Raw genomic sequence first — 27,366 nt, 5'->3', positions numbered from 1 at the left:
GCCTTCAACATGGGTTGCTCCACGATATGAGAGTGGCTTTGACAAACACGAAGCCTCGAATAGAGAAATTGGTCACACATAAGCAACAACAGAAATCACATTGATACATGTGTAACTAGATACCCAGCTGGGTAACTTAAATATGCTTAAGTTTGTCCATGTTCTTTTACTATTCTCGGGTTTTCCTATTTCTTTTATCACCAATGACGACAGTAGTTTTGAAGAATATACAAAATGATCAATTTGTACTTCGCTTTCCTTTCAATAGTGCAGGCCAAAGTTTAATGGCGGCGTCGAAATTTTGACATGCTATTTGATCACTGGCGGTACATTCTGTATATTTTTGTCGCCTAACAAACGGTGCTGTTGTTTTAAGAGAGTTGATTCACTTACATATGGTTATAATTGAATTTCTGTTGGTGAATGAAAGCCAAATACCAAATCCTGAATCAACTTCGTTAAAACAACTGCTCAGTTTGTTAAACAACAAGAGACTTCATTACAAAATATATCTCCAGCGATCTGAAGGCATGTTAAAATTTCGGCCTGTACTAAACTTTTGGTCGGTACTGTAGTAGTCTTATGTCAATAATAGTTAGGGGGTGCTAGACTGGTCAGGCCTGTTTACAGGGGTGCTAAAGTCAGAAAAGGTTAAGAAACGCTGCACTACGGTATCTTCTGTCATGTCGGTCAGACTTGACAAAGCAATATCATGTATTATTGTAATGTTCAGAAGTAGCCTACGCATGAAATGTAAATATTGCAGAATGATGTCCAATAAACGATGTACCGCCGTGTTAGTAGGGAAGGTGGCTAGCACCGCCACTGAGAGGTATAGCTCCCTGTGATTGACGACTCTTTATTGCAAATGATGAGCGCGACACGTAACAGGAACTCGATTCATCGTAGCAATTAGTGTTCGAAAAAATTTCTGAAATTATGTTATGTAGGCCTACCTTAAATTGTCAGAATTTTCTAGGGGGGGCTGAAGCAATTATTAAAAATTCCAGGGGGGGGATGAATTTTCTCTAGGGGGGGCTGCAGCCCCTTGAGCACCCCTACTTCCCGCGCCCTTGCATGACAGCATACATAATTTCTCAAACGGCAACGATAGAAAATCTTTTACATTTTTTTTCGGTAAGTCCTTCTCTGGAAGAATTTGAGCATACTGTACAACTTTGATATAATCTCTAAATGAAAAAAGATTTGCAACAAAAGTGAATCAATTTGGAATGCTATACCACAACTTCATGTGGGAAATTTTACCATACAAGTGACGAAATGCATGACTTTAAGTTGTTCTTGATCAGAGTAAGATGGTAAAAACCTATGAAAACTAAATCCCTTATAATCTGTTTATAAAATATTTAAATTATCTGATAAATTTTGAAGCTTGAGCAGTTCAACCGCACGACGTTAACAGCTATTCTTTAAAATACACGAAATCTGCATTAAAATTTCAGTTTCTTTGTTTTTATTATGCATTATGCATTCGAATTTCGGTCACTGGTATTTGGAAAACTATCTGTTTTATGGCTTTAGATTTCGAACTCTAACGATACTCATGAAAGCGATGCCTTTATATTACAGTACGGTACTAACATAGATTGATCTTGAATCGTGCATTATTTGAGAAGTGTTCTCAGAGCCCTTGCTGGTTTGGAACTTTGCATTTTTAGAAGTTAATAAGTGGACGGAGTCGGAATGCAAGTTTTATTGCGCCATTGCATAACTTTTCTGTCCGAAAGAATTTAAAATACGAAGATCCCTAGACCAGTGCGACTCAAACGCCGGTACGCGTACCGGTGCCGGTACGCGAGCACTTGGCTGCTGGTACGCGGTCAGTTAGGAGAAATTGTAAATTGAGTAATTTGTTTTATGTTGATCAGAACGTCTATATAATAATTTTTAGGCAAGGATAATGTTCAATCTGCTTTCAAAGCTATCCAGTGGTTCCCAACCTTTTTGTTGTCACGGACCCCTTTAGACAAATTATTAATTCTGCGGACCCCTACCTACATTTTGCCTGAAACTCAATTAACATACTAATGACTATTGCAAAGAAATTTATTTTCACACGAGTCAGTTCAATCACAGTAGGCTACTATTGACTATGGTAATAATTATGCTACTCAACTACTGTGCTGTGTCATGTTGCATTGCCGCTATGACTCCTGCGGCAAATATCAGGTTAAACAGTTGCTCAAATAAGAAAATGAATGAATTGTTCAAGAAATGTCAGCAGTAGCCTATTTGAATATTAAGGTGACCCAAAGTGCCATGCCGAAACTTTTTCAAAGTAAGCAAATTTAATGAGATGGTTGTTGTTGCCTTTCCTGAACTAAACGACTGAACTGCGGTTGAGTTTTTGACAATGCAACACGCATGTCATCTGCAACGTCCACTGTCCAGGCGATTTCGATGTTGTTTTTATTGTAATAAGAGCTGAGAATTCTGCCTTGCAAAGGTTAAGTGGTTATGAATGGTAACAAAACAATAATCGCTTGCTTTGCCAAGATAGGGTAGGTTTGCAGTTGTGAGCACCAAATTCTTCCACAGTTTTTGAATGAAACTCAATGCGTAATAACTCTTTTGATCTCAAATCAATTAGGTCATCTTTACTGAGATCGTCATCGCTAATGTTGTTCAAGTCAAAAAGAAAAATATTTCGAATCCATGTTTCAAATTCGTTCGGCAGGTGTTCTAAATTAAAATAACGTTGAAATAAGATTTGCATGGTTTCAAGTGTGCGCAAAATTTTTCTCTCATAGAGGTCAAAAGAGTACATTCTCTTTGAGTTTCATCCATCAAGATAAGATCTTCTAACATTGGAAAGTAAGCGTAATTACCTGCTTCCAATCTGCGTTTCTAAACCGGCAACTTGGCTAAAAACGCTTTCAGTTTTTCAGCTGCATCAATTATTGTCACACCTGGTCCTTGAATGCCACGATTAACATTGTTAATAAGACCGAAAATATCGGCTAAGTAGGCTATGCCGTATAGAAAACTTTTACTTTAGAACAATTTTGAGAGGGGACTTCTTTTTGCTTTCAAAAGACTTGATACCTCATGTTTTAGCTGCTGGGATGGACGACAAATGGCTCCTCGTGCCCCATCCTGTGAGTACCATCTGCCTTCAACCAGATGAGAAACGAAATTTGTCAACATAGAAGGCTACACAACAAGCAAGACCAAAGTTGTGGAGCAGCTTGCCCATACCAATCGGGCACTCGTCATCCTCCTCCAGGAGACCCACTGCACTTCTGCAGATAGGCTAGCCATTCCCAAGTACACGCTAGCCGGGTCTACCTTAAGCAGGAATCACGGCATTGCCACGTTTGTGCATGAGAGCCTTAAGTGGACGTTTGTCGACCAATCTTCAACTGATGCCGAGATTGAGTGGGTGTGCATATGTATCTCAGACTACAACATCGTCAACATCTACAAGCCCCCACCCTCGCGAATGTTGCCATCATCCCTTCCAACGTTCCCCTCCCCCAGTCTCTACGCTGGCGACTTCAACTGCCAGCACATCGACTGGGGCTACAACAACACAAGCAGCGACGGAGAATTGCTGGCTGACTGGGCCTCTACAAACCATCTTGCCCTCCTATTCAATCCAAAGGAACCAGCCAGTTTTCACTCCGGCCGCTGGGGAACAGGGACAAACCCTGACTTGGCCTTCGCGAGTGTCGACAGCTCTCTTCCAGACAGACGTGTGCTTGAGAAGTTCCCGCGGTCCCAACACCGGCCGTCCCTCATCATCGCCCCAAAACTTGTGGCTCCTGTCCCGGGTTCACCGGTGAAGCGATGGAACTTCAAAAAAGCCGATTGGAATCAATACAGCCTCCTGACCAATGAGTCTGCTGCAAAGTTACCACCGACTGAAACATGCAACGCAGACGAGGCATACCAGGACTTCTGCAATGCCATAATAACTGCGGCAAAGGCCACAATACCACGTGGCCATCGAACCAGCTATAAACCATGCTGGGACTCTGAGTGTGAAGCTCTCTATAGCTCATACCTAGCCGCCACAAGTGGTGCTGCTTCTAACACCGCCGCCACCAGACTACTTGAGCGGGTGGACACAAAGAAGCTTGAGCGGTGGAACGAAGCTGTCCAAACCATCGACTTCTCACACTCAAGCCGCAAAGCATGGAGCATCATCAACAACCTCACTGGGCGCTCAGCAAACTCCCCTCGTCAGTGCCCCGTTTCTGCTAATGCCATCGCTTCCCAGCTAGTGCAGAACGGGGTGTACAAGACAAAGGACCGCAAGGCATCCCGCCTTGTTGCCAAGGAAGTATCTGCCCTATGGCGAGTGGAAACACCACCAGAAGAAACAATCTCTGGAGACTTCACTCCAGAGGAATTCGCCACCGCCCTCCGCCTAGTGAAACCACACAAGTCTCCAGGGCCCGATAAGATCTGCCCTGAGCTTGTGCTCCATGCTGGCCATGCCCTAAAGTCCTGGTTACGTAGATTCCTCTCTTCCTGCCTGCACCACCTCACAATCCCAAAAATCTGGAGAAGAGCTTTAGTAGTTGCGATCCCTAAGCCTCACAAGCCACCAGAGGACCGAAAGAGCTATCGTCCGATATCCCTCCTCTGTGTTCCTTTCAAGATCCTCGAAAGACTGATCTATGCCCGCGTCAACCCAATCATCGACCCGCTCCTTCCAAAAGAGCAAGCTGGGTTTCGGCGCGGAAAATCCACTGTAGATCAGGTCACACTGTTGACCCAGGACATCGAGGACTGCTTTGAGGCAAAAAAGAAGGCCGGCGCTGTCTTTCTAGATCTCATCTACGATACTGTATGGCATCGCGGCCTTACTTACAAGCTGCTTCGCCTGCTTCCTGACCGACATATGGTCCATATGATCATGGAACTTGTCAGGAATCGAAGCTTCACCCTCACCACCGGCAACCCACGGCGAAGCAGACTGAGACGCCTGAAAAACGGCGTCCCACAGGGATCGGTCCTGGCTCCACTTCTTTTCAACATCTACACCCACGACCTGCCAACCACGGTCTCTGCAAAATACGCTTATGCGGACGATCTGGCAATTCTCCACTCCACAAAGTCGTGGGAAAATCTAGAAGACACCTTGAGCCAGGACATGCAAACCATCTCAGCTTATCTCCAGAACTGGCGACTGAAACTCAGCGAAACCAAAACTGTGGCGGCAGCTTTCCACCTACACAATCGGGAAGCTGATCGTGAGCTACATGTCCACAACAACGGAAAACCTCTGTCCTTCTGCCCCGAGCCAAGGTATCTTGGGGTGACATTAGACAGATCGCTCACATACCGCCACCATTTGGTGTCACTGCGCAAGAAACTGACATCCCGCGCTGCATTACTGAAGCGCCTGGCAGGCTCTAGCTGGGGAGCGAGGGCTGACACTTTGCGAATAGCAGCCTTAGCCCTTGTCTACTCTACAGCAGAGTACTGTGCACCTGTCTGGTGCCGCAGTGCTCACTGCCACAACATCGACACTGCCATAAACAGCGCCCTGCGCACAGTGACCGGATGCCTGCGTCCCACACCATTGGACAATCTCCCCATTCTCGCTGGCATCCAACCTGCTGAGCTTCGTCGCGAAGAAGCCACTCTGTCCCTCGGTCGACGGGCACTGGAGCCTAATCATCTTCTCCACCACAAGATCTCTGCCTTCCCAAACGGGCACCCCCGCCGACTGAAATCAAGACACCCATTCGTGCCAGCCGCTCGGCTTCTGATCAACGAAGCTGACGAACAAGACATCTCTGCGGCTACTTGGGCGGACCATAAATGGCATTCTGAATGGAGGTCAAGCACCACCAGACTCCATTCATTCATCCCCGACGCCGACACGCGCCCCATCGGCCTGACACTACAGAGACAGGCATGGGTGCGCCTCAACCGTCTCCGTACGGGCGTCGGGCTTTTCCGCTCAACCATGCACCAATGGGGAATGGCTTCTTCCTCCTCCTGTGAATGTGGTGCCGAAGAACAGACCGCAGACCACATCATCAATGACTGTACCATCTTCAAGCCACCTAACGGAGTGGAAGGTCTGCGCGTCATGGATGATGAAACTAAAGACTGGCTGCTCTCTAGCAGCCTTCCAGTGTAGTCCGGGAACATCGTGAATCTGGGGTGGTAAAAGGATAGACCCTCGGCCCCAGAAGCTCAGACGACGACGAGCTGCTGCAGTCGTTTTAAAACTTCTTTAGATAACCAACGTACCTCAGAATGATACAAGGCCTACTTCGTCATCTGACCCTACTTCTTAACAGAGCGCTTTAAAAGTACGGTGGTTTACAGCTCTGCTTTTGATGAAATTAACGACTTTCACGCAATTCGTCAGAATTTCTTTGAGAATCGCTAGTAAAGTTTTTACTGCTAAGGCGTACCTGTGCAAGAAGCAATGGGTAACAACCACGCGAGGAACTTCGTTTTTTACTAAAGCAGCAAATCCGGATTTGTTCCCGAGCATAGCTGGTGCTCAATCCGTGCATATACAACAAAGTTTTTTTTTCCAAAATTCATCAAGGTAATCACGGACCCCCAAATGCTTTCTCCAAATGAACCCCAGGTTGGGAACCTCTGCTATAGACTGTTTGGTGGCCTGCTACTACGACGACTTCCAGCTACGTCACAAAGAAATGTTATTTCGTAATTTTTATCCATTATTTCAACAAAGTATCGCAATGTTCGATGCGAGATGATCATCCTTTTTGTGTGTTTGTGCTGTATCCACGTGCTTGACTATACCTGCAGCGTCCAGTAACGAGTAGAGAAGTGAGAGGCTCAATCGATCGGCCACACTCTGACTTCAAAATATCAGATGATTGTAGTGAGCTGAGCATGTTTTTACATAGATTTGTTGAAGCTATAAACCTTGTTCTTTTTTAGAAAGTGAGTTAGCTGTTAGCCTATATTAGCATATAAAAAGTATAGTTTCAGCTTTGCATTTGCACCAACTGTAAACGTAGAAGAGTTAAATACAAGTGTCGATTTAAATGATAAATTATTGGATCTATCTGCTGATGAAGGTTTGCGAAAATCTTTTGAATCAAACTCCCTGGCAAGCTTCTGGGTCAAAATAAAAGCAGAATATCCGAGACTGTGTACCATGGCTATTAAAACACTGCTTCCATTCCCTTCTACATATCTATGTTAAGCTGGCTTTTCTACCATGAGCTGTTTAAAGGGAAAACACAGAAACGCGTTGGATATCCATGCTCTTCTTCGAGTAGCATTGTCTTCCATTGAACCGCAATTGGATAAGCTGGTTGCAAATACGTAAGCGCACACTTTGCATCAAAATTCGAAAGACCATTAATAAAAGTGTTTTTTACTTGTTTTTTTGTGTATTTGTTACAAAAGTAATAATGACTTTGCTCTTGTCTTTTTTTTCCAAATTGACCGGGACGCCAAGTGATGAAAGGTGGTGAGCCGGTACACGGCATAAAAAAGTTTGAGTAGCACTGATCTAGACAACAAAGTCCGTCATTTTACGGCATTCAAAAATGACGAATTTTGTTTTTTGGGTCCATACAACAAAGTGGTTACGCTCTGACTGGTAAACACGTGCCTTAAAATCGAACAAGTTATTATGAAGAAATTGCACTAATTACTGGTTGATTTCCCAAAGGCAAGTGCGTAGCTGCTGGTAAGAAAACTTAGCTCTTTACATTGGCAAAGCGCCACGTTGTATGTTAAATATTTGAAAGATTCCGATTTTGCAACGAAAATGTTTGTTTCCTCTTTGTGCCATCAGATGCGGTAGAACATCAAAAAGGAAGATTACAAATGGATAAATATTTGACCCAAAACTTTATAAGAGTTACCAAAATGTTAAAAAACGTTGTCAATCCAAAAAAAATACTCATTTTTGATCCTAATGTTGTACAAGGACATGGAAATGTTCTTAGCTGTCTTTACAAGATAATTAACATGGTAGTCCACGAGCTAAGCAAAATATAAATATTTTTAGTCACTTTCAGTTTGTTCTTGTGATTATGAACACTGCTCTCTGTTTCGCAAGCATTATTGTTCATTTCATTATTGTGTGTTTTGTTTCGCGCTTTCTTGACTATTCATTTCTTCAGTTTTGTTGTTGCAACATTGCGCAATGTAGCCAGGAAATATTCGTGTGTTTTTCACAGACGTAGGCTAGTTTCCTTTCTATCTCAATTAATTAATGTGAACTCACTGTGCCTGAATCAAACTTTATTTCATAAACGCTAGATCGCCCAAAAAAAAAAAAAACTTGCAATAATCTTGATCTCATAAACTGAATGCGAGGTGCATGGATTTGTATTGACGCATAGATGTCTGGATGATGATATTGGTGATACGACGTATCGATTTGTGATGCTTTTTATTAAAACATCAACCGATTACGCCAATACATGTGTGCGCGTTCACTATAAGATATTCAATTTCTATCTCCGCTTGAAGCAGATCGCGCATCAACATGGGTTATCTGTTTTCAAGAGTCACTGTTTTTAGCTAGCTCGTTCTCGTCAAATTGGGTTCATGATAAGATACTCACATAGTATCATCATCATCATTATCATCCGTTCGAGCGTGCGCGGACACAATCAATACAGCTTCTCCAAACCTTCCCGTCCCTCAACAAATTTTAAAGTTCGTGTTTCTGTGCTCCAGCGTCTTCTTTGATAAGAAAAGGTTTTTGCCTGTCAACCATTTTCCTAATGCCATAGTTTTAACAATTAACAATAGTGTCTTAATTTTCTCTATTCCAGGGACGTAAACTGCGGGTGGGCTTGGGGAAGCAATCGCCCTCCAAAATTTTATCTTGCTTTTCTCCCACTTAAATTTATTTTTAATATTCTTGCAACGTTTTAATAACATTGTATTACATGTTGAATGGCATTTCATAAATTTTTAGCTGTAGCTACATTTTTCAACAAACGTTTTATTTCAAGCACTAACATATTTACCTCTCAACTGATGTTTTTGCGCCCTTAATATTTTCTTTCGGATTAGTTTCATAACTCAAATTATTCTTTCCAGGGTGGCAACTCACTAGTAGCCTAGACCGTATGGTCGTTTCGTTGTCTCCCAATCAATAACAAAACCTAAACATTGTATGTATTATTGTTTTATGACACTTTTGTGTTTAGTTTTTTGATAAATAAACAATCGATTGATTGATTGATTGAATTCTAGCTACGCCACTGCTATGTTCGCTCGCTTCCCTTATCTTGTTCACTCCATTTTGTTTATTGCCTACTGTAAACCTTCCTTCATATGCATAGCCTAACTTTCTTTGCTGAGGACGAGATTTCAAATACCTTTAGCAGACGCTTGCATTTGAGCTTTGTCAGTGAACAAGCAGTGGTTCAAGGCAATGAATGAGAAATACAAACACAGTTTGAAGAAAATCTTTCCTGATTCATTTTCCTTTCTACGCATGAGCGTTTCCCACGTCTAATGTAGCGTGAAAACATTTGGACCATAGAAAATCTTCTCAAATTGACAGCAATGACGCGATTGCTTGATGGTTGTTTGAATTTTTGTCCTCGGACTGAAAAAGCCTCTTTGCAAGCTTAATTCTGCCAGATTTGCAGAATTGTAAAAACTTTGAATCACTGTCACGGTAGCAACTGTAACATGTCAATTCTCAGTAAGACCCAATGACACCGTCAACCAATCAGAACATGCTTAAGTGGCTATCGTCAAACTGTGACCCTTTTAGCACACAGTCAGAGAATTGATCCGTGCTTTAAACTTTGTTCGGTAATTACAGAAAAAAAAGAGGTATAACAGTAATGAGAACCGAATCCACGTCATCGAAATGTATATCTAAGTCCTAACCCTCTAGGTCATGCTGGCTACGGCGGAACGTTCACTTAATTTACTTTCTATAATAACTGCTTGCGTTTTTTTCTGTTCTTCCTCTAACTTCTGATTGGTTAAAACGCTATTCTACCTGTAATTTTGATTGGTTGATTGCTTCTAAGCTTTACTGGTTCTTAGAAAAGTTGTTATGTTTAAGTGGCCACCCACTGCCACAGACCCGGTCATTGAGATTGATAGAGTGAAGCTTCCGCTCATTGAAGTAATCCATTCTTGTCTGTGAATTATTCTACCCACTAGGTGCCGCTGAGCGGGGAGCTATTCTCAAAATGCGTTGCCCAAGCGCACACCCAGAAAGTTGAACCAGCTTTGTATGATCTTTCCGTTTCTTTGTTTACAAAGTCAGGCTCTTATTCAACTGAGCTACCGGGATTGAGTTAAAATCATTCTTCTCCAAAACGCCCGACTTGATCAGGGATGGATCCAGAAAGTAGCTCAGGGGGAAAGGGGCGATTTTAACAAAATGTAATTGTGTAGGTCTACACTCTACATTAATCTGACCTTGCAAATTCACTGTGAATAAAGTTACTTTTTGTGTTTTAGGAGTGGGGCGATCACCCCTCTTTCTGGATCCGCCAATGGACTTGATGTAGGCTACACATTGGCGGTCACTTCTCGTCAACGTATACGATTTTGAGTGTAGTTAAAAATGTAAAGTGTCTGGGCTGTAATTGAACCGGCGCACTGATGCCTTAAGCCAGTGCCTGTCGTGTCGATTCCATTGTTCACTGTTGGAGAAATTACGTTTCTGTTTCCATTTCAGTTTGTGCAGGTAGTAGTGAAGATGTTGGTTTAGCTGGGTTGGTGTAAACTTTGGATTGTATTGTAGTGTGGTTATTTGTTTTACAGAATTGAGTTTTAAGTTTAATAAAGCCAAATCATGGTTGCAACAGTGTCGATTGAACTCCGTCGCGTTTTAATTCTATTATGAATTTTAACCGTTGTCAACGTTTTCCCCGCAATTCTTTTATTCTTCCAGCATTAAATATTCAAATTCTTTTTTCCTTGCTACGATTGATTTTGTTTTGCTGCATTGAATCGATTAACCTCTTTGCACACTCTCTTTTTAAACTATCTAAACTATCTATATCCAAAATTTCGTCTAATTCCTTTTCAGATGCGACTATTCGTGTTGTGTCGTCATTGAAAGAATAGCCTACTGCTACCGAAACAAATACCGAAAGTTACTGAAATTGATTCATCCAAGTTTCACTCCACCAACATCCTATATATTTATGATTATTGTGGCCAAAATTACAAATTATATTCGATTTTGTCTGCTGTAGGCTACCGCCCTTTGTTACATCACTTAAGTGCTTCCCAACTTTTTTCAATTTGCAACTTACTTTTATTGTCTTTTAGGTGATACAACTCACAATGAGATATTATGAATGAATGAAAAACAAATTAATATATGAGAACTAAAACACTGTATCCTCAATTCTCATGTAGCTAATTTTAAGGCAAAACTTGAGTTTGTATATTGGATGTTATCCGATCAAGACAGGACCTATGTTGGTTGGTTGGTTTGGTTTTAAATCCTTATCCTCGAACTGACAAAGCCTTGATAAGTTATTCCTTGGTAGTTTCGTATACTTAGAGGCTTTTGGCGCAGGCTTTTGACAAATATGTTACACCTAGTAGTAGTAGGCCAAATGAAGCTGCAATTAATAAATAAACTGTGCTGCATATTCTGACGCTGCTTCAAATTGAACTGAAACAACATGTTGACTCCTTTCATGACAACTGGGAAGTCTTCTAAGATCAAAACTAAACAAGCAAAAAAGTCGTAGGCTACTAGTGTTTATCTGCTATTACGCAGCACGGAAACTATGCAGAGTTTATGAATCTACTTCAACGTTTTGAACAATGAAACCGAATGATAACAAACTCAATGAAAAGTGGAACTTTGTTGACTTTTAAAAATTATGATTTTCATTTTCGAGGGGGCAGGGAAGGCAGAGGGGATTCTGTCTTTTTTTATCATGTACAAACTCGCATTCTTAACATTTTATGTTTTCTAGTGTTGACAAGTTGAATATCTGCAAAGATGTAAAGAAGATGTAAGATTTCTGAACTGCTTTCAAACCTACAGTAAAACCGGTATAACTTCCAGAATGACTATAGAGTGATTACATGCTTCAAATAACGCTTTAAGTTTAAATTGTAACTTGTGTTAAAATGGCAATTATTTTATACCTTTTGTTTTAGCTTAGACGAGGACAGGTTTGAAAACGAAGAAATAAAACTTTAAAAGGTTGTTGAAAGTGGCAATAAGAAGGAAAAGAGCTACTACAATCGCAGAAAAATCTATCAAATAAAAAATAGCACAATTTTACTGATTGCATAGAATTTTTCACACAGTGCCGCTCTGCTAATGTCAAGTAGTTAAAATTTTGTTAAAAATGTGGAGTAGAATAATTTGCAATCATAAGTTAGTTGTAGATTGCATGAATTGGACATTTTTTGCAGCCAATATTGTTGCCTGGCCAACAAGACATACAGTATTTTTCGTTGAAAGTTGGTCTGTTGTTGTTTATGGTCCGAAGAGAAAGCTTCTGGTATTTATTTTGCATTGGCATTAGAAAGCGGAAAATCTGCTTTCGAAGAAAGTTCTCGTTCGCTTGAGATTATATTTATTCTTTTGTTTATTTTCGAATATTCAGCTTCGTTTCTAGTTTATTAGCGACTAGTCTAATTGTAAAAAAAAGAAGAGAAGCAAGGTTAAGAAAGCAAAGCTGTCTTGAATCTCGAATTTTTTATGTAAATTTTCTTAAAATGACTGTTTAATTTCAGAGCAATTTTTTACGCAAATTTTCAAAATATTAAAAAACTTTTGAATGTTTTTTCATTTAGCGCTCCATATTATTTTGTGTTGTAATTGGACACTTTAAGCAATCGAACTTCTTTGCGGCTATGCATCCTGTCTTACGTTTTCGCCGATTTCAAAATCGCCAACGTTTGATATGGAAATGTAAAGGTTTTACGTTACTCTATGCTTGCGGCTGTATATAAAACATGAATAACCTGTTTTGTGCTTTTATGTTTAAAATAATCATTTACAATATTGTTACGGACAGCCAACGTAATCGTATTATATTGTCATAAACGTTCGATAGCTGTTTATTGTTTTTGTATAACACTTTTAGATGCGTTTTTGTCTGTCAGTCAAAAGCTAAGCTTCTATAACGCACTAATGTCATAGTTCTAGAATTTTGCATAATCAGGCAGTCTGTTGTTGCGTTTTCAAATCAACCGGTAGATTGTCAGATAAGCAGTACAGTTGGCGTAAATGTGGTGAAGACAAGTTTAAGTTATAATTAAAACTTTGCCTTTGCAGTGCAAAGGGTTAGATTGAATACAAAGGTATCGCAACTTATCTCATTTTTTTTATAGTCTTTAAATTTATTTAAGTATTGAAGTTTTTTTGCAATAAGAGAATGATGTCGAGCCTTGTAAATTTACTGTTACCATAGACAAATAAAGCCTAACAACCAGACGGCATTTAACATTAATAACATGAAAATAAACTAAAAATTACAAACGTTTTCGGCCATACTCATGTTAGCCCTTTTCAAGTAACCAACTGACCCTTGTAAATTATGGTTTTAAAGTTTTCACATCTTAATTTAGTACGAACGTAAAGTTACAAACGTAAAACTCTCTAAATGCCTCATAAAGTTCTACTTTTAATATAGAATCGGTACAACTTTGCAGACACAGATTTGTTTCTGAAAAGCTGTTTTTATAATTAAAAAAACATCTATAGGTTTAATACATTAATTCTATTTGAATAAGAACCTTCTGATGATCCGTTTAGGTTAGGTGAAACAGGCTGTCAAGGGTTTAGGTAGTAATAACTATATTTGGATTAGACTTAATACAGTAGTAGGTTTACCAGGGATTCATATTATAGGGATCGCCAACTCGGCTGGAAATCCGACAATCGGAGTGTAAAAGTGTTGCCAGATAGATTTTATATTTTTAGAAAAAAATATTACTTTGGCATTTTGTAAAGTAGTAGTTGCCCAAAACTTGCCCGTAAATAAATATTTTAAAACTAATCTAAAGCAATTTTATTCTTCACAAATCAAACTATTATATTTTTGGCAAATTTAACCTCTCTTGTACATAAAACATATTACTTGAAAAATAATTACCGGCTTCAACATTTAAAACATGAAGCTCTTTATTCCTGATGTGTATTTTTAAGTTTCTCAATTTTTTTGTTCTTAACTGGTTAGTATAATTTTTTTAAACTTGCAAGTTTTATTTAAGTTTTGCACATAAATTCAGCACATTCTTATTGCAAAGTAACACAACTACAAACTACTTTAACTCAATCTTGTGCAACTTTAAACGTCAGGTTAGTTTTAAACGGACAAGCTTTGGGCGACCACTAATCTTTAAAAATGCCAAAATAACATGTTTTCTAAAAATATAAAAAATATCTGGCAACACTTTTACACTCCGATTGTCGGATTTCCAGCCGGGTTGGCGATCCCTATACTATGACTCCCTGAGGTTTACGAATGCTTTTATTTCGTACTAATAATCTTGTATAAGTGTCAGATACTAAAAAGAAAAAGTGCTATCTGTTTCATTAAAATCAGTCCGTGTAAAAATCAGTGTATTTATAACTAATTATCTGGCTGAAGGTATATTTGAGTTTAAGATAGTATAAAAAGCATGTTGCTAACAAACTCCTTCATGAAAATAACCCACAGACGCACGCATTATGAGCACGAAATTAAATTTCTTGAAATGTGTTGTGCATATGTTTGAACCAAGTCATTCAAGATTGTTTATTTCAACTACGCGTAACATACAAGTGATGAAAAATGCAGTTTGCCTATTTGCTTTATAAAATATGTTTAGACTTAAAAATCATTATTATTTTGAAACTAGCCAAAGTAAGCCATGGACAAAGCAATGGTTGTGTTTTTTATGTTTTTTGCTATACAACTGTTTATTGTAACACAAGATGTTAACGCACAAGTAACTTCAGGTACAATATATTTCTACATGTTTGCCCACTACACGTGCATTTGTAAAAAGCTACCACGTTCCAAACAGTAATTGGAACATTTTGAAACTCATTCTACTAGTGTCTTCACTTTCTTAAAATTTTAAACTTTGTGAAATTTACCTGGCAACACTGTAAATCGACTTTACCTTACTTTTTACCGAAAACCGAAATCGTTCTTGTTCGAGTATTGATTCAAACATATTGAAAAACATTATTATTAGTATAATAGTTATTACATCAGTTTAAAATCATCCGTTCATGCTAAGTATCACACTGACGGCATAGTTTGTGAATATGCTATAGATTTTATTCGTTCCATTTCATTGCTATATTTCATAAATACCAGCAATTAGTGTTTCATTAGATAAAGAATAAAAGTTACTAAAGCATAAGATTTATTCTTTTTATAAAGTTAAAAATTATTACAAATAATAAGATAATAATAATTATAATCATAATTAAAGTAATTATATATAATAACTATAATAATAACTATAATATACTAAATATAAGTCATAATTATAGTACCGTAATTATGCAAAATTACTATAATAAAATATAAAAATAATTGTAAGATAATTAGATATAAAGATAACTTCATTGTAGGCGGTATATTCCGGATGTCACCTTGCGTTCGCATACTGTCAAACGGTACAGAAGTTGTGGAAATGTACGACACCTGTACCAGCTTTTGTTGTGGTGACTATCTCATTGTATTTCACTGTGTGGAGAAAAACGTTTTGAAACCAGTCGTGAAACTTTTTTAGAACATGAAGAGCAATTCTTAAATTATTAACACTTGCAATAAAAATAAGCTAATCAACTCGTTACAAATAGAAGCATATGAATTGATGGTACCCAGACTACCAAAGCCATCATTTTTACATTGATTCAACGTCTGCAAGGCGTTGAATCAATGTAAAAATGGCCAATTTTGCTGCCTGGATAGGCCTACGTTTTTTTCGGTGTAAAGGAACATTTTAAAATAATAATTTGAGGCATACTTTCTCAAATGACCAGTGGAATTGAAAAAAAGGATATTTTAAAACATCAATCAAATAAATATACTCTTAGATGTTAGAAAAAAAAACATGTAAGAAAAAAAGGCAGTCACCTTTATCTCTAACTTATCTAGTGCGGTGATAAATAGATTGTTAATTGTAAGTGCATTCCAAATGAAATACAGTAGTATCAGTACAACAACCTTAATTTTATTGGTGAAACCTGCATTTCGATTTTAAAGCATCACCACCCTTCGTGTAGCTTTTCAATAGAAGCAGGTTGCTACAAAGCGAACACGTTCTGTGATGCCAATGAGTTGGTGTTTGTGTTTTTGTTGGTGTGAAAACTGACGTTTTCTTCGTTTCTAGGAGGAAATGTTTTCCTCAACTCCACCAGGTTGGAATGCTGCGGATCAGTGGCATTTGGATCCGTCTACAATCCAAGGTAAATCTGCTCTTACTGATGATGCTTAAAACCCAACCGCGTGCGATGCCCTTTATAACACAAACCCTTTTTTTATTCACTACAGTCACACGAGACAAATCAAACTATATTTTCATAGGCCTTATTGTGGTTAGTAAATAGATTTCTATTTTTGCATTGATTCAACTTCTACAAACCTTGGATCAATAAGACAGAATGTTTTGTTGTCCGAGATATTTGCATCTAACACACACAAACACAACAAGTGGTATAAAAACACCCGCTTGAGCGTAGGATAATCGTGACCTGCAGTGACCCAGACAAGAAATCAGTCGTTTTTTTACATTGGTTTAACGTCTGCAGACGTTGAATTAATGCAAAAAATATGTTGTTTCAATCTAAACATACATGTCATAGTCAGCACCAATTGCTTCAAAATAAAATTGAAAGATGCTACATTTAGCTTGTAATACTTAAAAAAATCAACGTTAGTTTACATCTCTATTACATTGATATTTATACACTAAAGATATGAAGGATGCTGCGAATGGTGGACAGGCCACGGACAAGGCCATGTTCTAAGATATTTTGGGGAACGACTCAGTTGCTGTGGCACTCACCGGATCACTTGGGGGATCCAATCCTGTTGCTATGGCTACCCAGATCCTCCAGAAGTATTTGACTTCCGAAAAGATATGTGCTGCAACTCACACAGGGTTGGTTTTTATAGTTTTTTGCATAGTATACTGTTAATATTATTCATATTTAATTTTCTAATATGTATGCATATTGATCTAATGTACAGTATATACTGTATATTGCAATATATTATTAATTGTCATCATTGAATGTTTATATACAACTTTTATCATACGTTTAATTGTACAGGTATATTGATATTATATACAATTATATATATTGTAAAATTTCTGTGAATTTCTAATTGCTTTAATGCCTAATGTATTTATTTAATTAATAATATATTTAGTTATTATATATTTACTTATAAAACATCAAGCGTTTCTCTACCAAGGATGCAGGGAATTGAACTTTTTTCTTAAACATTACTATTTTGAACTCCTCCACTTTTTACACATAATCCTGACGTGTCTTCCTATCTGAGTGTGACGAAGCATTTGAGTTTTGGCGAATTCTTTTTTTGTTCAACCACTGTTTGCATTAAACTTGACCACTTTACAACATAACAAGTTTTCAAAACTTCAACAAGATTTTTACTTTCGAGCATTCAGATGCTGATTGAGTTAAAAATATGTTGAGACGTTAATTTTTAAAGATTTACTTAAAAAGCGCATTCGGTAAACAGAAAGGAAGAATAAATTCGATGAAACCGGATAGTAATAAGTTGTTCAGAAGCTCCATTTAACTCTGAGAAAACATATCAGCGATATATTTCATAAAAGATATTAACTACCTTGATACAATCTTCCAGTGAGTAAAATCTGTCCTTGTGACATCGATTCAACGTTTGGCAAAAAAAAAGATTTGTTAGCTGGGCGTTTATCTCAAGAGATGTTGGATAGCGTATCAAGTTATCAGGCGCTTGTGTCATCTAGTACCATGCAGCGGTACGTCATCATATCTGTTGTTATGGTTACAGGTTCGTTTGGCTCCAGGAGTTCTCAAAGAAACTGCTGCTTGTTGTGGGGAGCGCGCAGCCTATGACAAACGATTCCAATCGTGCCCGTGTGAAGATGGACAAGTCTTAGACGTCGCCGACTCAAAGGGCGATTGTTGTGAAACAACTGAAGGGCTAAAAACCCCATATATTCCAGCTACACAGTTTTGTTGCAACGGCGAGGTAAGAACTTAGATTTAAACCATAAGATTTTAATCAGAAGTAAATATATAATGTATATAGTTTATGTAGGTTTTGATTTGAAAATGGTTGATTGTAGCGAATAACTTTTCAGAATATTGGTTCAAGGACTCAAGGCAAACAGTCGTAAAACTTTTAGAAACCAATTAAACACTTTAGCTAATAATTCAAGTGGAACAATATTTCTTTTAGTAGCCTACAGCAGAAAAACACTTCGGCTAAACTGAGCCTTGTTTTTTAAGGATGCCTATGCGATAAACTGCTAACTTCACAACTTCTGGTGTCATTACATTTTCTACAATTTTCGTATCTTCTATAGGTCGGAGAAACTGGCACTAACTTTTGCTGTGAAAGCGGAGGGGGTTTGGGAATTATAGGAACCAATGTGTGTTGCGATGGAAAACTTATTGATGTAGTTCCCCCAGACGTCGCAAAAACCGAATGCTGCAATGGGGAGCCATTTGACCCTACGGTCAATCTATGCTGTGACGTAAGTTAGCAGTAGTAGCAGTACGACACAATATGAAAGGACAATTTGTTGTGACGGATAGCCGTTGAAACATAAAAACGTTGATTGAAACGGTATTTCGTGCAACGAATAGCAAAACTGGTCTTGGCCTAGTCATAGCCTCGTGCGCTAGTTGAGTATCAAACCGAGATCCTTTCGAATGCCGTGCAGACTCTCATCACGTGGTCAAGCGAAGTCGATAATACCGACAAAAATGAGTTAGTTATTCAGCTCAGTTGTTAGAGCAGGGGCTTTCAATTGCAAGTTAATTTGTCTCTGGAGAAAATGTTATCTTCCAAGGCAATAAATTCAAATTTATGAAGCGAATGGCAACAACCACAGACCGCAACTCACATGGCACCTGGGGTGGTAAAAGAATAAACCCTCGGCCCCGGTGTCCAACGAGAGAAATCCATTTAATAAAAAAGAAGACTCACACAAGGTATCAAAGACCAAAATTTTTATCTTACTGTAAAATGATTGATGGGGAGTAAATTTATGTGTTAGGTAGAGTGAACTTGTGACAGACGATTTAAACTTGATTTACTTCATTAACAACTTGATCAATGCTGTTCTGAAAAGTTGTATATAACATCTACAAAGTTAACAGCTCAACAAACAATCGCTTTCTACAGGACACTGTAATGGAAATTATTGAGGGTGCAGATCAATGTTGTGATGGGACTCCATACAGTCGAGAAAAGTCCATCTGCTGCGAGACCAGACTATGGAGTACCGACACGCAAGGAACTGAATGTTGTTCTGCTACTCCATTTTTCCCAGGAAAAGGTGATTCTTGCTTCTTCGGTTTAGTTCTTAATAAAGATCGGTCACGGACGCCTACGTAGTTGCATTTGAATTGAAAAGTGACCGGCTTTGTTACGCAGTGCCACCCACAGGTCATCTGATCCCGTAGGCTACTGGCCTGTCAAGCGGCATAGACTTATATTGGTATAGTCTGCCATCTCTCAGTATTTATTTTCTTACATAGCCTATAACTATTAACACGATCTCACAGTAAAAACGAATAGGCTACTGCTGGACCTAACAACTGACATTTTCTAGACCTAAAAACCAGACGTTTTATCAGAAAACCAGATGTTCCAAAGAATCGGTTGCTTCAGTTGAAATTAAAAACCTTTTACGGTCCAAGTGCATTCCTGAGAAGCAAAATAAACTTACGCAATTCGATCTAACGCCATTGCTGCGATGTCTGTACATCACTGCTCAATAAGGTCCAAACAGACCGCTGACGGAGCTTGTGCAAAAATATATTTTTTATCAATTTTAGCCTTGACCAAATACATCCTAAAGTGTTATAGAAAATTGAGGTTAGGAGTAGAACCATACACCCGGAAAAAAATGTACTTTAAAAGATTAATTGATTTAAATTTCTTTGCAGATTCGTTTTGCTGCAATGGGGATGTTTTCCTCAGTGAAGAAGCCGGAGGAGACAGCTGCTGTGGCACAGGTGCTTCAACAACTTATTACTTCAAAGAGGAAAATCAATTTATTTGCTGCGGGTATGTCCATAACACTAGTTCTCTTGATAGATAATAATGCCTGTTTGCAATAACAGCTTGTGGAAGAGGATGGTCACGTTATGGTGATACTTGACTACAAACATAGCCTACTACAAAAAATCAGCACTTTAGCGAGAATAATAAAACAAAACGCTTTTTGCTTTTATATACTGTATAACATATATTTTTGAACACTCAGGAAAGTAAGTCTATTGTTTGGTACAGATCAGGTTTGAATTCAAATAAGTAAGCTAATTACTTGAATTGGCACAGAATGTTCTCGTATGTTTCATTCTAATTTTTTATGATTTATTTTACTTTAAAAAATAATGCATTTGCCATTTTATCAACCATTTCTCTGTAAAACCTGTGCGATTAGCGCCTGTCTTTGCTGCTACTTTCAATTATTTTCATTTTTATTGTTTGGCGTTTGGCAAGAAACCTAATGGCAGCCCTAATTGGAACGCAAAGATAATAATAATAATAATAACATTTATATAGCGTCAGCTTTTTTTCCTCCTGCAGCGACAAATCAGTTTTTGTCGCTACAGAGAACTACAAATTCAGACTCCTTTAAATCAAAGCCAGAAACAATCAGCATTCAGCTACTTTTCCAAAAATCTTTATCAGTATCACTGCCTTGTAAGGCAATTTTTCATTGTTTTCAACAGTGGAGTTTTGAGTTTTGTTTCCTCCGGCGACCAATGCTGCGGCACCAACCCCTACCCAGGCATGTCAGAAATTTGCTGCGATGGACAAGTCTTTGCGAGGGAGTTAGGTAAGTTAGTGACGGTTGTATGAGTGCATTTGTGTGATTGAAATACAGAAGGATTGCGTAGGAATAATACTTAACCAAAAGACCTTTTCTGACTATACTAGTAGTTTTGAAGCTTTATATGACGTTTTAACATTGACTCTATTTTTCGTAAATGTGCAACGCAACTGAATACGAATGAACAGTTGTGCTTAAGCCTGCTTATTGTTGCCCCACAACAACTAAGCTCTTTCTGCTTCTGTCCAATTTTGTATTTATGGAAACGTTGGGTATCTCAACGAATGTACGCAAAATTTGCTGATTGAGCTGCAATTTAGAATATTTTCTTCTTTTTACAAAAAAATTGAACAAAGCAGTCTTAAAAGTCCATATTATGTCTGATTGGGATTCAAACGACGTTTTGTAAAGTAGTGGAAGCAATTGTAACCAGTGGAGAATCTCTAAAGATACTTGCTTAAAAACAGCAAGAGTTTCTACAACGCAGGAAATCTTTTGTGAAAGCAAACTGCTAATTCAAACCTACTTTTTGCGTTTTAACATCGTCTTTTTCCTTAGGAGACACTTGCTGTAACGGAAACCCTTATTTCATATCGGATCAAACAATATGTTGCGAAAGTGGCCCTTTCGGGCCCTTTAGAAGCCCCAAGTGCTGCGGTGGGGAGGGTTTTGACGTGGAGGGAGGGACGGTGTGTTGCTCAGACAGGGTCTTCGGAAAATATAGGTTTACAAAATTGTTTGAATATTGTGCTGTATTTGTAGTTGAATTTTATTTTTTTAAATTATTGTTTATCAACCCATTTAATGTTAAGACTTTATCTCATTCACTCTGTTATTTGTGGGGCAGTTGAAATGTTGTGCGACGCAGTAGGAGATTATCGCTACGTCTCATTACATTGCTAAACCCATAAATTGGTGAAAAAGGTCATATCCATAAATTTCATTATTGTTAGTTCTTTTTGGTATAGATAAAATTGTGTAAATAATAAGTAAGCTATAATTAGGACTATAAAAGTGCTCAATGCAAAAAACAAACAAGCAGAGTAAATTACATCAAATTTAGTTACTAATCTTTAAAATCCTTTACAGGTTGTTTCACCCTTGTTTGGGATCATAAGAAGATTCTTATTCAAATAGACTTATCCACATTGATTCTATTTTAAGTATAACCTTCTAATGATTCCAAACAAAGGTCGAACAAAATTCCAAAACAAAGCTTCGTTCCTAAACTTTTCATCAAATTTTCCTATAATTCAACTGATGATCCACTGGGATGTGCGGTGTGACAAAACATTTTAAATAAAGTAAACAATATCACACCAAATCAGAAGAATCAGTTTATTCAAAAATAAAGCTTTCGCGTGGCTTCTTCAGTATAATCTATAATATATAAGTAGCCTATGTAAGTATTTTATATAGTTAGTATATTCAGTATACAAGGTCAAATAGCCTGTAAATGGTTTTAGAGACTAGTCACTGAATTTGATGTAGATAATTATGCAGTGTATATTGAATTACACTTCTTTTGAACAAATTTATTTGTATAATAACTATTTACTAAATTTAGCATAACCTCTGCAAAATGATTAAATTTTCGAAAATCGGCTGACAAGGCTGGCAAGTGTGTTTCAACTCTTCGTACTTTTAAAGACATAACCGAAAATACATTTTGTTAAAATATATAATATCAAATAACCAGTTTTGCAAATGTGTTGCTTTTATCTTCCAAGAAATGGATCATTTTCGAATAGTCTTGCACTTAAACATATTTGCTCTTAGATGGCCAGCATGTTGTGTTGATGAAGGTTATGATGCTTTTACTCATGAGTGTTGTGACTCAACGATCCTTGAAATCCCGAACGGGAGCAATCAGGGAGGATGCTGTGGGATCAATGCTTACGACAGACTGACACAGCTGTGCTGCTCGGGAGAAAATGTTACCATACCAGAAGGTAACCCAGTTATCGTCTTATTTATCATGTTTTTTTTATTTCCGACCATCAAATCAAAAATATATCTCTTGTCTTTACATAGCAGAGGTTTGGAATAAGGTAGAAGCGATGTATGTTTTGATGTAAAAAAACGTAGGCTATACTTCCAGGCATTGCTAGGTAACAATAAAAGGGGTAGGCGGTGAGAAAACTAAAACTTAAGTTTTGTCTGCCAGGTAAGATACACAAGGCTGGTTAGACTTGATTAATTGAATCTTTATCTTCGAGTTGAAAAAGCTTCTTTTAAATCTTCATCCTGACAGTTTCGCATGCTTATAGAAGCTTTGAATCACCGGTGCAGGCCCGGTAACCGAAATTGACAGAGTGAAGTTTTCGATTGTTGTCCGTGAATTATTCCACCCATTAGGTGCCGCTGAATAGAAAGCAGTCCTTGAAACTCCTTGCTAAAGCGCACAACCCGAGAGTCGAACCAGCGGCGCGCCAATTTGATTTTGTAGTTTCTTCGTTAGTAAAGTGAGGCGCTTAACCAACTGATCTATCCGGCGACTTTAGAAAATGTTTGCTTTTTTTCTGAGCTCATTGGTTCCCACTTCCAAACGTTTTTGATATACTCCTCCATTCCAACTTGTTCCTCCCCTATTACATTAAGTAAGCAGCATATCGTCGAATTGAAGCGTTGTTTTTAGAAATCACTGATACTGAACTATCATTGTTCGGACGGGGAGACAAGGAAGCCAATGTTTGTGCTGCCCACCTTCTTCAAGCATATCTTTAAGTGTCATGCCAAAGACACAGTCGCATGCTTTTGAGCGGTGTCGAACCGGCGCCCTTTCGATTATATTTCCAGGGCTCTCACCACTCGGCTGCGCAGCCAACTCTAGAATCTGATTAAAATATAATGATACGTTCTTTGTGTACCATTCCACGAATAAAACAAACATTTAATTCTTTTAGATATTCCCTTAAGTCGAGCAGAATGCTGCAACTTTGACATTTACAACACGGACACTCACTTATGCTGTTCTGGATTTATTCGAGAAAAAACTGACCGGTTTTCCACGCAATGCTGCGGAATTGCGTCTTATAACAACACAGAACAAATTTGCTGCGATGCGGAGGTAATGCTAAAGAGCTTGTAAAAGCTGCTACATTATCAAACATTGTATTTTGCATCTATCTTAACAACTTATAATAGCCTACAATATTCATAACTGCATATGCAAGAAGACGCTGAATGTTGTGAGAGCTTATTAATACCGTTGTCGAGCTAGTTTTTCTTTTTGGCTTGTGCTTCCAGTGTTTTGTCATGCCACAGTAGGCTACGTGTTGTCCGTGCTCTTAAGCGTAATCGAACCGATGCACTTACGAATGTTGTGCAGACGCACTAACTTTCGACCACGCAACCACTAATAGAAGTTAGGGCCGCAAATAAAAAGTAACGTGTTTTCAACTTTCAAAAGCGTTTCGAAAAGTTGCTACATTTAATACCTGATATTAGGCTACAAATGAGCGTGCAAACTGGTTTAGCTTTTATGCTTAATTGGGGGCCCTTACCTTCTATAAGGAAGTGAAATATGCTTCTAAGGTTTAATCTTGGCAGTTAAACATTATTGCAGGATGGCACTGAGCCGATATTGTACGATTTCATGTACGGAAGAGAAAATACAAGATGCTGCAGCGGAATTTTATTCAACACAGAAGAAGAATTTTGTTGTGATGGATTTTTAGAAATGAAGCAGTTTGACCTATCGGCATGTTGCAATGGCGCCATATACAATAGGATGGAACAGATTTGTTGTGACGGTGAACTGAGAGACGTAAGTAGCTACCACATCCAATACGATTTGTAATAGTTAGTCTACAGTTCAGAAATTTGCAGCGTTTTGGTTTCACCTATCAGCTTTGGAAAATGCTGAAGGAATTACTTCAATTAAAACAATTGCTTGCTCACGATAATGGAATAGCCGGCAATCTTTGTTTTAAGTTTGTTTTGTCTTATCCCGGTTTACATTAGTAACTGAAGACCGGCAGACAAGGAAGCCAATTTGTGCCTTAAAGCACTTTATTAAGTGTCTTGCACAAGACATAGCCACGTGCTACGCTACGTTCTTCCAATAGACGTCGAACCGACGTCCTTTGCGCATCGCGCAGGCACTCTCACAGCCGGTGTTAAATTGTTTGTTTTTTTTACATTTCAGATTGGCCGGGTGCCGTTTCGAAGAGCAGAATGCTGTGGCACGGAATGCATGTTTAGGGGTTTTCAGCGGTGCTGCAATGACCGTGTCTATCGAAGGAGCATCCTCTCAAACGTCACTTGTGAAAACTTTTGATACTTTTATGCCAACCCTTGCTTGCACATAATAAACGCAATTGGTACCTCAAGCATGATGCTGTATGACTTGCCATCTTTTGAAATAGGAGCTCTCTTGAATATGTCAATCAAGTTAGATTGTTATCAAGCGAAAAAACACTGTTTTGAATTATCAGACTACGTTCAATATAAAAAAATCACTTTTTCTCAGATGAGTTTCAGTGAAAAACTAAAGTGGTGATGTTTTGTATGGTTTCATTTGGTTGGTTGAATTAGCACCAAACACAATACTGCTTTGCACTTTTTTTACTGACTTCGTTTGACCGAAACTTGGTGATACTGTAGCCTATGTCGAAATACATCTAAACGTATGGACAACTGCTTTCTTCATTTTGCAAACCAAGGCGACTAGGCTACTATTTCCCTAAACAAAGAAAATTTATGACTTTTTTGCTTTTTGTTTTCGACTGTGACGACAAAACGCCAACATATTGGTCCGACCGTGATTGGTATGAAAGAAAACTAAGCTATTAAGTAATGGCTGCACAGAAGACTATACAGTGTGAAAACAATACTACGGGTAGAAGACAGAGGTGGGCAACACCGAGTACAATTGTACCGCGGTACTGTACCACGGTACTTTTTGTGTACCGGTACCGGTACCGCAGTACTTTTTGAAATTTGTACCGGTTGCCTAAATACCCAGTACTTTTTTGGTCTAAAATACCCGGTACTTTTATCGGTACTTTTTTTTCAACAATGTTATCTAACAATATCGTTGGTGTTTGCTTGCCGTTAGTGACAGTTTTGATAGAAGCCATCCAAACAAGATTTCATCACGTAGGCTACTCCGCAGCACTGATCATCAACTCGCCATGGCGTTGCATCCACATTTTCGGCTCTCGGTGATCCCACAATCGAACATGGATGAACGATATTCATTTCTTTCGGAAAGCATATAGCGAAATGCATCAAGACTCAGATGATCAGCAAGCTTGAATCTTTGCTTGAGCAAGAAGGTCAGAATGAAGCTGAAAGCAGCAGCGACGACTTAGAAGAAGTTGCTCAGCAAGACGAGTTTTTCTGTTTTTTGTTTGATTAACCGAGAAGCCGACGACAAAGTGCATCTAAACTGGTTGATGAATTTCTCAAAATGAGTCCTCAGAGATGCATCACAGATGCATGCTTTTAGCATCCGACGATCGAAAGATTGATTATTAAAACAAACACTGCAATCCCTTGAAGTGCTGCTATTGAAAGAGTTTTTTCCACCGCTAAAGACATTTTGAGGCCGAAACTAGCTGGATTAAGTGACACTCATTTTGAGATGCTACTGTTTTTGAAAGCGAATGCCTAGAACAGGCTTGCCCCAAACTTTTACTAAATACCCGATTAGTTATAAAGTAATTACTAATAGGCCTATAACTTTAGGGTCTTATCAATTTTTTTTTTTAAGTGTTGGGGACTGTAGCCTACTGCAATTCTTAAAAAATTTTAGTACTTTCTTTGCTTTGAATTGTGTGTGTTAAAATAGGAGTCCAATGAGGATTCGTTGTTTTGCGGTTTGCTCCGTAGGCTAGGCTATGTGGCATAATTACTGCTTTTCAAATGTTATGGGCCTCTGTTTAATCTTTAGAGCAACGCGTATTCTAAGGACTGCTCTCCATTCAGCGGCACCTAGTGAATGGAATAATTCCCTGGCAACAACACTTCAATTATCAGAAAACTTCACTTTATTAATATTGGTAACCGGGTCTGTGTCAAAAACCTATCAGAGGCTTTGTCAATCTGAGGACAAAAATTCAAAACCAACCAACCCCTGGAGTTGGTTTGGTTTTGAATCTATATCTTCGGACTGACAAAACCTGAATAGGATATTCTTGTTTGTTTCGCATACTTGTAGAGGCTTTTGACGCAGGGCCGGTGACCGATTTAGACAGAGTGAAGTTTTCGATTGTTGCAGTGTTGTTGCCAGGGAATTATTCCATTTACTTGGTGCCGAAGAAGAAGAACATAATAACATTTGGGGCTGGGAAACGCAAAACTAAATCAGTTACATAATAAAGTTTGTTTCTTTTAAAAGGTAAAATGAAAATGCTAAGCTGAGACAAAATAATTCAAAACTTTCAA

The 27,366-nt window shown here is 38.4% G+C and overlaps 1 protein-coding gene across 2 annotated transcripts; it reads left to right on the top strand.

The window, feature by feature from the left end:
* Positions 1–13,218: 13,218 nt before the first annotated feature.
* LOC145778806 (uncharacterized) lies at positions 13,219–25,576 on the top strand. Of its 2 annotated transcripts, none has more exons than XM_082590389.1 (14): positions 13,219–13,245; positions 15,515–15,607; positions 16,279–16,354; positions 16,863–17,049; positions 17,952–18,152; positions 18,490–18,660; positions 19,314–19,467; positions 20,081–20,201; positions 20,873–20,979; positions 21,532–21,697; positions 22,753–22,925; positions 23,880–24,043; positions 24,542–24,742; positions 25,124–25,576. In XM_082590389.1, exons 2-14 carry the CDS (start codon positions 15,529–15,531, stop codon positions 25,253–25,255), a joined length of 1,932 nt encoding a protein of 643 aa, XP_082446515.1. In that variant the 5' UTR covers positions 13,219–13,245; positions 15,515–15,528; the 3' UTR covers positions 25,256–25,576. The 2 variants fall into 2 exon arrangements, with proteins under 2 accessions (XP_082446515.1, XP_082446514.1); XM_082590388.1 differs by lacking the exon at positions 13,219–13,245 and adding an exon at positions 14,783–14,887.
* The last annotated feature ends 1,790 nt before the right edge of the window (positions 25,577–27,366 follow it).

The sequence above is a fragment of the Aplidium turbinatum genome, chromosome 10 (genome assembly GCF_918807975.1).
Source record: "Aplidium turbinatum chromosome 10, kaAplTurb1.1, whole genome shotgun sequence".
Lineage (NCBI taxonomy): Eukaryota > Metazoa > Chordata > Ascidiacea > Aplousobranchia > Polyclinidae > Aplidium > Aplidium turbinatum.
The sequence above is the reverse complement of the archived record's forward strand: the minus strand, read 5'-3'. Positions and strand labels throughout refer to the sequence as shown.

Bases quoted from the DNA above. Each gene is read 5' to 3' on its own strand.
- LOC145778806 (XM_082590388.1), top strand. From the start codon at position 14,800: ATGGACAAAGCAATGGTTGTGTTTTTTATGTTTTTTGCTATACAACTG. The intron at 20,202-20,872 runs GTATGTCCATAA...TGTTTTCAACAG, and splicing joins AATCAATTTATTTGCTGCGG to TGGAGTTTTGAGTTTTGTTT. The intron at 22,926-23,879 runs GTAACCCAGTTA...TAATTCTTTTAG, and splicing joins AAATGTTACCATACCAGAAG to ATATTCCCTTAAGTCGAGCA.